The sequence below is a fragment of the Botryllus schlosseri genome, unplaced genomic scaffold (assembly GCF_051294905.1).
Source record: "Botryllus schlosseri isolate E-star unplaced genomic scaffold, Bs_hap1 Bs158a, whole genome shotgun sequence".
In the NCBI taxonomy this organism is placed as follows: domain Eukaryota; kingdom Metazoa; phylum Chordata; class Ascidiacea; order Stolidobranchia; family Styelidae; genus Botryllus; species Botryllus schlosseri.
Window position 1 is genome coordinate 14,490 of NW_027648767.1, and position 9,764 is coordinate 24,253.

At 41.5% G+C, this 9,764-nt stretch overlaps 2 protein-coding genes and 2 non-coding genes across 4 annotated transcripts; all 4 read right to left on the minus strand.

Annotated features, from left to right (window-relative positions):
• LOC145432776 (uncharacterized) lies at positions 1-4,789 on the minus strand. Its single transcript, XM_080309595.1, has 7 exons — positions 4,671-4,789; positions 4,246-4,357; positions 3,198-3,264; positions 2,218-2,267; positions 1,875-2,012; positions 1,277-1,354; positions 1-390 (listed from the first exon to the last, which is right to left on the minus strand). The coding sequence occupies exons 1-7, from the start codon at positions 4,763-4,765 to the stop codon at positions 325-327; spliced, it is 606 nt and encodes a 201-aa protein (XP_080165721.1). The 5' UTR covers positions 4,766-4,789; the 3' UTR covers positions 1-324.
• Positions 4,790-5,182: 393 nt separating this feature from the next.
• LOC145432777 (DNA topoisomerase 2-alpha-like) lies at positions 5,183-9,687 on the minus strand. Its single transcript, XM_080309596.1, has 5 exons — positions 9,024-9,687; positions 8,034-8,162; positions 7,518-7,613; positions 6,315-6,482; positions 5,183-5,662 (listed from the first exon to the last, which is right to left on the minus strand). Exons 1-5 carry the CDS (start codon positions 9,138-9,140, stop codon positions 5,519-5,521), a joined length of 654 nt encoding a protein of 217 aa, XP_080165722.1. The 5' UTR covers positions 9,141-9,687; the 3' UTR covers positions 5,183-5,518.
• Positions 5,327-5,530, minus strand: LOC145432779 (small nucleolar RNA SNORA74). Its single transcript, XR_013912965.1, has one exon. It is a non-coding gene; the product is annotated as a small nucleolar RNA SNORA74 (small nucleolar RNA).
• Positions 6,571-6,646, minus strand: LOC145432780 (small nucleolar RNA SNORD35). Its single transcript, XR_013912966.1, has one exon. It is a non-coding gene; the product is annotated as a small nucleolar RNA SNORD35 (small nucleolar RNA).
• Positions 9,688-9,764: the final 77 nt, after the last annotated feature.

Consider the following 9,764-nt stretch of genomic DNA (forward strand, 5'->3'; position numbering starts at 1 on the left):
TATAAACGGGTAATTTATTCAGATAACTTTGCAAAAAATGTCACGTTTCAGAGGAGGTGCTGGGAAAACCGATGTCCCCGTCTACTTTTTCTTTTCAAATTGTAGTGTTAGGTCGTGAAATTGTCAGAATCGTGCGCAAAGTCAAAAATCGATTGCACACCGCGTTTCGATGGCGTCGTAGAGGTCGCGCAGTCGGTGAACTTATCGTATCTCGCAGCGTGCTTCACAGGTCTACTACACCCAATGTCGATTTGACTCCTAACCCTGGAATCAGTCGGGCGCTCGAGTTTGCTCAGGCCTTCCAGCGACTACTTCTCCAGAGCGCTAACGCGGAATTTTCGCATTTTCCGCTACCTGCGCCAACGGGACGGTTTCTGGGAGTTTATGAACCTGGCGTAGAAAACAGTGTTGGAATCAGAGGCGGTCGAAATCAGACTCTGACAACTACACCGTTATTTGAGAAAAATGACGATGAGCGAGATGCTTCTATGCACTCATTTCAACTATACTATTATTTCTAGTTTTCATGAAATTCTACAGGAAAGTAGTTAAAAAAACTGTTATAACTAGGGCGGTTTTTTTCACCTAAAAATCCAAATTATGACCTAAAAATCCAAATTTTTACTTTTTTGACCTAACAAACTGAATTTTGACCAAATTTTGACCTAACGTATGCAAATTAGGTGTTTTCCCACATAATGTTACAATTGTGCCACTTAATCTTCATTTCTGGTGAGAACTGGCTGTCCTTATGAAGCAGTTTGGCCTGGAAAAGCGTTTTTGGCTTAGAAACAGGCTACTTTTTACATGAAAAAACCAATATTTTACCGAAATCAGGCCTAATGATGAATCCCAGTGGCTACAATACGGTATTATGGTAGAAATAACTTATAACAGTGCAAAACAAGCCAAGCTTGCCGTACAGTGTACATGCATTTGCCATTCTCATGCTCACGAGAGTTATTATCGTCCAGTAATACTAATTTTGATCAGATTTAGAATTAATTCAACGATAAACTGAATTTTATTTTTGTTACATAATTGAAGTACTTCCAAATCTAATCGATAGGGAGATTTTTTTGACACGTCAAAATAAGTCAAAAAAATTGTCGAAATTGTTTGCGAAGTTGAAATTTTTTTGCAACGCGCATTTCATTCGACATTTTACAACTTGTGGCGTACTTTACAGGCCTACCGTTGTAGTCGCAAATTTCTACTCGACCATAAGTAGAATAGGCGATTCCCACTAATCTACGAGCGTTATTCGAAAACCGACCTCGACTAGAGCCTGTGGTGCCTTCTTCTCCGCCTCGCTGCCGTCCGGGTCTATTTTCGTGGCCTTTTTAGGGGTGGGCTGTGAAAATACGGACCGAATTTGAACGCGAGTGACCATTACGACGACCACCGTGAGAGTAGCTATCCGAGAAGAAATATTTACGCCAGCAGCTGTCGATGTAGTCAACGTTACATGTCCTTATGAAAATGACTAGACTTGACTCAATTTAAAACTGTAAAAAGTGAGATTAGATTGACTCGGAACCTTGCGACTTGGTTACAACCAAGCTTTCTTATGCCGACAGCAGTAGATGGAGTGATCTTTTTGGCCGGGTATTAGAAATTTCGTGCCGGTGACCTCACATTTCATGATACGATGGCAGATATACAATGTTCTTTCCAATTCTCTACTAGTTGGTGACGATCACCCCTGAGTGTCAGCCGAAAAATTCCGGGTTCATTACAACATCAATAATTTAATATATCATTCAAGTGGCTCAAGTTTTGAGAATCTAAAAAATACACCAAATGCCTAGTTCCAAAAATCACACGTCCACAAATCTTACGCTAATATAAACGAGACTTGTTCGAAAGCTCACCTTGACACGGGCTTTCGGGGCCGTCTTTTTAGCGGCCGGAGATTCCTTCACCACCTCGACGCTGTCACAGTCGGACATTTTGCGAGACGCTCCCGGCCTGTCCGAGGGGTCTGTTTTCTTAGCCTTCTTAGGGGTGGGCTAAAAAATGACAGGCACAATTTTAACGCGCCCCACCCCAGTTCGATAAAAAATCAGTCGTAATCAGAAATATTTGTCGCGTCAGCCATAAAATAAAAGATATCGTCAAATCGTATTACGAAGACCATCGTGATAACATCATTCGCGGCAAAAAATCGATAATTTCCCGATTTCACAAGAACCCGGAAGACAGAAATTGACAAACCTTGGCAGTTTTAGCAGGCGTCTTCGCGGCGGGAGCCTTTTTGGGTTGCTCTAAAAAGACAGAGTCACAGATAGCGCAAATTCTTTGAAAATCACGCCACAAGGCGTGCCGCGTCTGATAACTAGTCTATTTAAAACGATTTGAGTACTTTTTTCGCCACCAAGAGTTTAATTTATAACCAAGAATTATCAACGAGAATTACAGTTTCAATGCTATTCTTCACCGCGGAAACCCCCGATTCACACTATACAAAATATGCAGTACAAATTTTTACACGTTTGTAGAAATGATCTGTAAAGTAATGATTAGGGCGATTTTATCTAAAAAAAAAAACGGAAGATTTTGATCTAAAAAATTTTGACATTTTTTTACCTCAAAAATCACAATTTTAACGCAACGTATCCAACTGAGGTGTTTTCACACATAATCTTAGCATTGTACCAATTACATTCATTTCTGGTTGGAACTGTCCGTCCCTACGAAGTAGTTCGGCTTGAAAAATTTTATTCGACTCAAACTGACAAATTTTTACATGAAAAAACTTCATTTCAACGAAATCTGGCCCTATGAAGAATTTGAGTAGTTACATCACGTATTACGGTCGAAATAATCAAAATTTCTTGTAGTACAACGACTGATACTTCCCACAATCTCGGGTAGAAAGTGCCTGTCCTTACTAAGTAGCTTGCCAAGAATGGAGAAAGAACGTTCGACAGCAGCAGTTCTTGGCTGACGACACTGAAGTTGTGCGTGCACTGCTGGTGACAAACCGTGTCGCTTCATTCTGACAATGGTGTCTACTTCACAATTTTACATCATGCGCTTCTTGATATAAAAATCAATGCCCACGCAGACTTGCTGCAGTAGAACAAATACCAAATAATCTTAAATGTGATGTATAACATAGATTATTCCTAGTCACATAAAAGGTACATATTGAATAAATATCCTAAAATATCCCCGGGAAAGACATCACTCACTGTTCGGAGTGCTGACGTCTTCGCTAGACCCCGTTTTCGGCAGCTTCCTTCGGTTGGCCCGGGTTTTCTGCAAGGACGAAAATCGGGGTTTGTAAACCGAAAGCACCAACCCAAAAGTGTTTCTTCTCCGGCAAATGCCAAATCGGCCAGATTCGCAATTTCACCAGAGACAGCGAGGATTTGGATTGACAAAAACTAGAATTTGGCACTTGAAGACAAACTGTACCGCTAGAACGTTGTCAATTTTGATGAAATCAAATCACAATTTGAATTACAGCTACAAAGTTTTCCCCGAATTACAATTACTGCCACAGTCTTTCGCTGTTAAAAAAAAAACTGTGTCTTCAGATTTCACTGGCTACTTGATAAAATTGTTAGGTTGGTTAAAAAAACGCTGCACACTATCTTTGGCTCGATTCCAACCACTAGAAGAGATTTTCTTGCAGTAGGAAGTTTTAAATTCATCATTAAAACATAAGTTAAATTTCAAATTTTTTCTGTCAACCCCATACAATTGTTAGGCTGTCAGTAGATATGATAAACACCAAATTTGGCTCCATTCGAACCACTAGAAGCAAAGTTATTGCAGTAGAAAAATTTGGATTTGAATAAAATAGTATTTACGGTGGCTAACTCTTTGATTAGAAGTTTTTCTAGCGCAAGAATCTCCCTTCTACTGGTTGGTTTTCAGCGAAATTTGGTGTGCAGCGAAGATTTCACGTACCCAACAATTTTAGCCGGTAGCCAGTGAAATCTGAAGAAAAAGGTTTTTTTTTCAAACAGCCCTACTGTACAGTTATCACGCAGAATCTGCAGGAAAACCAGAAATTGGAATGAAATTGGAGCAAAGAAGTATTTCACAAATTAGACTACAACTCGGCCAAGCCTGGTGCGCAGACAGCGCAACTTCTACGACACAAACACACCCTTTGGTAAATATTTTGCGCGGCCTAACTCTGCAATTTTGACAAAATTCCAACTTTTCGCCATGTCATAAAACAACCGCCCTATTACACATCCAAAAATTTTGACTAACATCTCGTCACACCTTAGCGACGGGAGAGGGCGACCTCAGCTCCATAATCTCGTCCGAAGAGAGATCGGCCTTCTTGGAGGACTCCTCCGCGCCATGGTCATTATCATCCAAGTCGACAGCATCCCTGTACAGAAAGGTCAGGCTAAAATACAAAACTAGAAAATTACAGTTTCCATGTTGCGCATATCGCAGCTAGCATTGTGATGACTTCGAGTCACGATTTTGTTTTGGCGACTCGAGTCATATTTTCAAATGCTTAAAATGACTCGAGTCAAATTGAACTCGGACTCAAGTCAAAACACACTACGACCCGGACTCGACCCCTTGCTAGCCGACTTGGACTCGATTTGACTCGAGTCAAAACTCTAAAAGTCGGAACCTTGTGACTTGGTTGCAACCTCGACGGTCGCGCACGCAGCAACGCAACAAAAACTCACTCGTCTTCATTATCGTCTTCAGAGCCCTTCTTCAAACTGACCCTTTCAGCTAGCGACAGCGGCTTGTCGACATCATTGTCAACGTCCATGTCCATACCTGGAAGGCATTCGCGATTATAAACACAAATCAAAGTTTCAGGAATAACGAAGAAACTTTTCCCTGGTAGATGCCACTGAACATTTTAACAATATTTCCAAACACGAGTTATTGCAGTACAAAGCTTTAGATTCAAAAATTATTTAATCATTAATTATTATCCCGACCCACTGCAAGTACCATAATTTCAAATTCAAATTTTTGAACACCAATAACATAACTTATAATACTGGTTGGAATTGAGGTAAATTTGCTACACATCGTTTTTTTCTAGATAACTCAACATTTCATTGCGTTGCCTGTAAAATTTGAAGAATATACAAGTAAATTTTGTAAACCATAATAGCTTCGCTTCTATTTGTTGAAATTGAGTAAATTTGGTGCGGAAGACTTCGTTCTGGCCAACCTAACAACATTATCGCGTATGCGGAGTTATTTCAACCTTATTTTAAGCCTGCAGATGCAGTTGAATATGTTTTGCTACATCTTTATCGTCAGATTTTTTGTAGTAAATTTGCATCAAACATATTTCCAAGACGAGAGTTTTATTCAGCAAAATAATGTCGGTTATCAGACTAGGACGGGCGATACTAAAAAATAATCGCCCGTCCACTCTCGCAAACCTACGCGCGTAAAACGTCAAAGTCTCCCGAGGCTAAAACAGCCTCGGAAATTCGTGACGAGTCGACGCGCCTCACTCTACCACCCTCGTAACGCATGACAGGCGACAGAAACAGGCCAAACATGCTGACTAGAGAATGGATAGAGTTTCTAGAAAAATTAGTACAAAAATAGGATCAAAACACACGAGAGCAGGAAGTAGCATACCTAATTTCTTGTCGGCGGTGACGAAATGAGAGATCGGTTTTTTGACGGTGGGGTCTTCGATTTTAGCCTGCAATTAAGATAATAAAAGTAAAGCAAACAGGCCAGGTTCAAAAGCCAGTACACCGTCAGCTATGGTCTGCGTTTCTACAGGGGACACTACCCTTATTATTGTACGCCTCTCAGAATTCAGGAAGAAAATTCAAAGAAATCGGCATCTGGATTCGAAAAAAGTGACTAAAAATTCCAGAAAACAACATCGCGTTCAAAAACTCTAACCGGAAAATTTCCAAGAAAACATTAAAATTTCGAAAATCGACCGCAAATTCCGGGAAAACATCGAAATTTCTAAAGCTGACCGAATGTTCGGATAAAACATCGAGATCAAAAAATATCGACTGAAAACACAGGCAAGCAAAATCAGACGTAAACTAGTGACCGAAAATACCAAAATCAACATCGGAACTAAAAAAATCAACCAAAAATACCAGTAAGGCAATAGCGGTTAAAGAATTTTGGAAAACAACATTGCGTTCGAAAAATCTGATCAAAAATTTCGAGAAAAATCCAAGTTTTAAAAATTGACCACAAATTCCAAGAAAATAACATCCGATCATAAAAAAATCGACCAATAATTCCGAGAAAACGACGTTACGATTTGAAAAAAATAATTGGCCGTAATTCAAAGAAAAAACTTGACCGAAACCCCCAAACCCCGATACCTTCTTTCCCCTTTTCCCCCCGGCGAGCGGCTTGGCAAGGTCAATCCGCGGGGCCACCCTGACACCGTGCGGCGACGGGAACACTTCAGCCTTGACGGCCTCGGTCAGTATGCCCCCGCCCTGGCTGCCGGCCGACCCCGCTTTCTTGGCTTCGGCCTTCTCCATTTTCTGCAGATCGACAATTCGATTAACGACAGCCTACGATAGTTTCAGTGAAAATCGGAGCATCATCCGCGGGTTACATACCTAGGTTAAATTATCCGCATCAGTCTTGAAATGTTAAAGTATCAACACGTCATGTTATGAAGACCATCGTGAGAACATCATTTGCGGCGCTAAGCAACTTTACATTTGTAACTGCACCACGAAACCAGGCGCACAAGACCACAACTGTCCAAACGCAGCTTTTTAGGTCAAATTTGACTGGCTATTCGATAAAATCATTAGGTGGCACACCAAATTTGGCTCGATTCCATTCGTCAAATGGTCAAGTTGTACAACAGGGGCGTTCAAAAATGATTTTTTTCTCAAATTGTACTGGCTACTCGATAAAATTGTTAGGTTACCTTATTCAAGCCTACACACCAAATTTGGTTCAATTGCAGCCAGTGGAAGCGGAGTTATTGCCGTCGAAAAATTTGGATTCGAATAAAATAGTATTTACGGTGGGCACACCTATAATAAACAATTGAAGAATTGGTCACCGTAAATACTATTTTATTCGAATCCAATTTTTTCGCGGGCAATAACTCCGCTTCCACTGGTTGGAATTGAACCAAATTTGGTGAACATCGTTCCTACAGACAACCCAACACTTTCATGGCGTGAACAGAAAATTTTGAAATTTTACTGTATTTATTTCTATATAATAAAGAGAAACTTTCTCCTGCAGCAATGCGGCTACTGGCTGGAATTGAACCAAATTTTGTGTGCAGCCTTAAATTAGGTAACCTAACAATTTTATCAAGTAACCAGTACAATTTGAAAAAAAGGTCATTTCTTAACACCCCTAATGTACAACAGGATAGTTCACAGCTAATTTGACTTCATTCCCGCCGACTTGATCATGAAAAATCTCTCACAAATTGAACGTTTTCAAACTCAAAAACCGATTCGAGATCAATTCCGAAAGAAAAATCACGGAAATTTCATGATCGAGTAGAAACGGAGCAAAAATTTTCAAATCCACGCCAAAAATCTCACCTCAAATTCGTCCATAAATTTGTCGAGGTCGTCGCGCCACAATGTCGACGGGGTCTTCCCGAACAGCTCGTCGAGCTCCGTCTGCTTCGCTTCTTTCTGTAACGGTTACACATTTTCAGAACAAAATCGGCAATCACACCAAAATGCGAACCAACACAGGGAAAATGTCGGTTATCAGACTAGGACGGGCGACACCCAAAACAATAATCGCCTGTCCACTCTCGCAAACCCACGCGCGCAAAACGTCAGGGTCTCCCGAGGCTAAGACAGCCTCCGAAATTCGTGACAAGCCGACGCGCCTCACTCTGCCACCCTCGTAACGCATGACAGACGACTCAAACGGGCCAAACATGCTGACTAGAGAACGGAAGTTTTCGATAACAAACCCGCGCATGAAGCTAGATGTGATATAATCAAACACAAGTAGACACTTCGAGATCCCGAGTATAACTGTGGGAATGTATTTTCCCGCATTCATCGATTAGCGGCCCAATCGCTAAAGCAAACGCAGCAAACCTGCTTTAAGAGGTCTTCCTTTTTCTCCATGGACAGACTCCAAAGCGGCATGTTGAGAATGTAATTGAAATCTGCGCCGCCGTCCGTCTCCACGCCTTCCGATTCCGCGCCTTTGTCGTTTGCGAGTTTCTGGGCAGAAAAATTCATGGATATTCATCAGGCGGCAAATTGCAGTCATATATGTATGTTCAGACCTACTGGCTTGAAGAACTGCATCTGCAATAGGCCTGGCCAATTGGCCGCGCGCAAGCCTGGCTGTGTTAAAGGATTTTAGCAAAAAATGTTAGCGTAGATTGAAGAACGCCGTTTGAATAGTGTTCTTCAGATAACCTGTTGCTATTTCTTTGTTCTTTGTTGATAATAAGCCGTCAAATTGTAGATCAAAGTTGCGTTGCCGTGTATCGGTGAATGCGTGAGATTAAGCATCCAATTGTTGAAGCATTGACCTAATAGAGTTCTAGATTTGATGAGATCGCGGACCACGCGACAATTATGAATTACGCGTCGCCAGTGAGGTGAATACTGCAATACATCCGACATTATTAATACTGATTACGCGCGTTCGGAAAAGCGACGCGACGAGTTGTAGCTACACTGTGACCGACACTGTGACATTATACGATATAACGACCATGTCTCCCTTGCACGCACGTGAAAAAAGCCCTCTCTCGTCTACTGTGCACACGAGAGAAGACGCGAGAAAAAGGCCATCATATGTATCTGTCATGTCATTGCGCAAGAGCGTGCTACAAATTAGCTAGTGCTACCGACCGACAAAATATTGAAATGTATCGAGAGGGGTTTCGCGTAAATGGAAGGGGTTTCGCGTAAATGGAAGGGGTTTCGCCCCCCCTGGCTACGCGTCTGATTAGAATTATCTAGTATTCAGTAGTCAGCTCCACGGTTATTATTATATCCAACTAGGACTGCCCAGGTGTCCAAGTCCGCCTCCTAGGAAGCACACCTACAAATCCGCTAACGGCACCATACCTTGCCGACTGCATCCTTCCAAGCCTTGACCGGGTCAGAGTCGTAGCCCCGGTCCGCCAGCATCTTGACCAGTTCTTTTTTGGGCTTGTTGAATATAGAAATGATGCCGTCGATCATCTCCACGATAAACCTGGCCTGGTTCGAGAGCTTCTTGGCTTCGGCCGTCAGCAGCCCTGACCGAATAAAACAAATGGCAAAAGTTAAAGCCTCCGTACGTGTACCAGGCTATTGTCCGAGTGGCGTTTCCCTACAAGGATATCCGGTCATGTTTTCAGTATAGATATTCATCCGCCATTATATGGCGTCCGTGTTTGTTATAATCATCCCGGAATGCAAAATCATACTCAAATCTCTAACGGAAGAGACTCTCGGAGGTACAAAACTTCAACATAAAATCGATTAGTGTAATCGTTAGGGTCGTTTAATGTCCATACTTTGAAAAATATTAAAAACGATTCATAATCATGCCCCATTCTAAGGAATATTGATGAAAATCGTCAACAAGCTTGCAATAAGCTCAAGCATACCTGATTAACCAATCAAGACCCGATATTTTACCCAAAAAAACGGATGATTGCGACTCAAAAATCAAAAGTTTGACATTTTTCACTTTAAAAAACTTGATTTTGACAAAATTTTGCCTTCGTGTATGCACATTACGAGTTTGCGCACATAACGTTAAAAATTGCACTATTTATCTTCGTTACTGGTCGAACTGTCTGTCCTCGCGAAGTAGTTTGG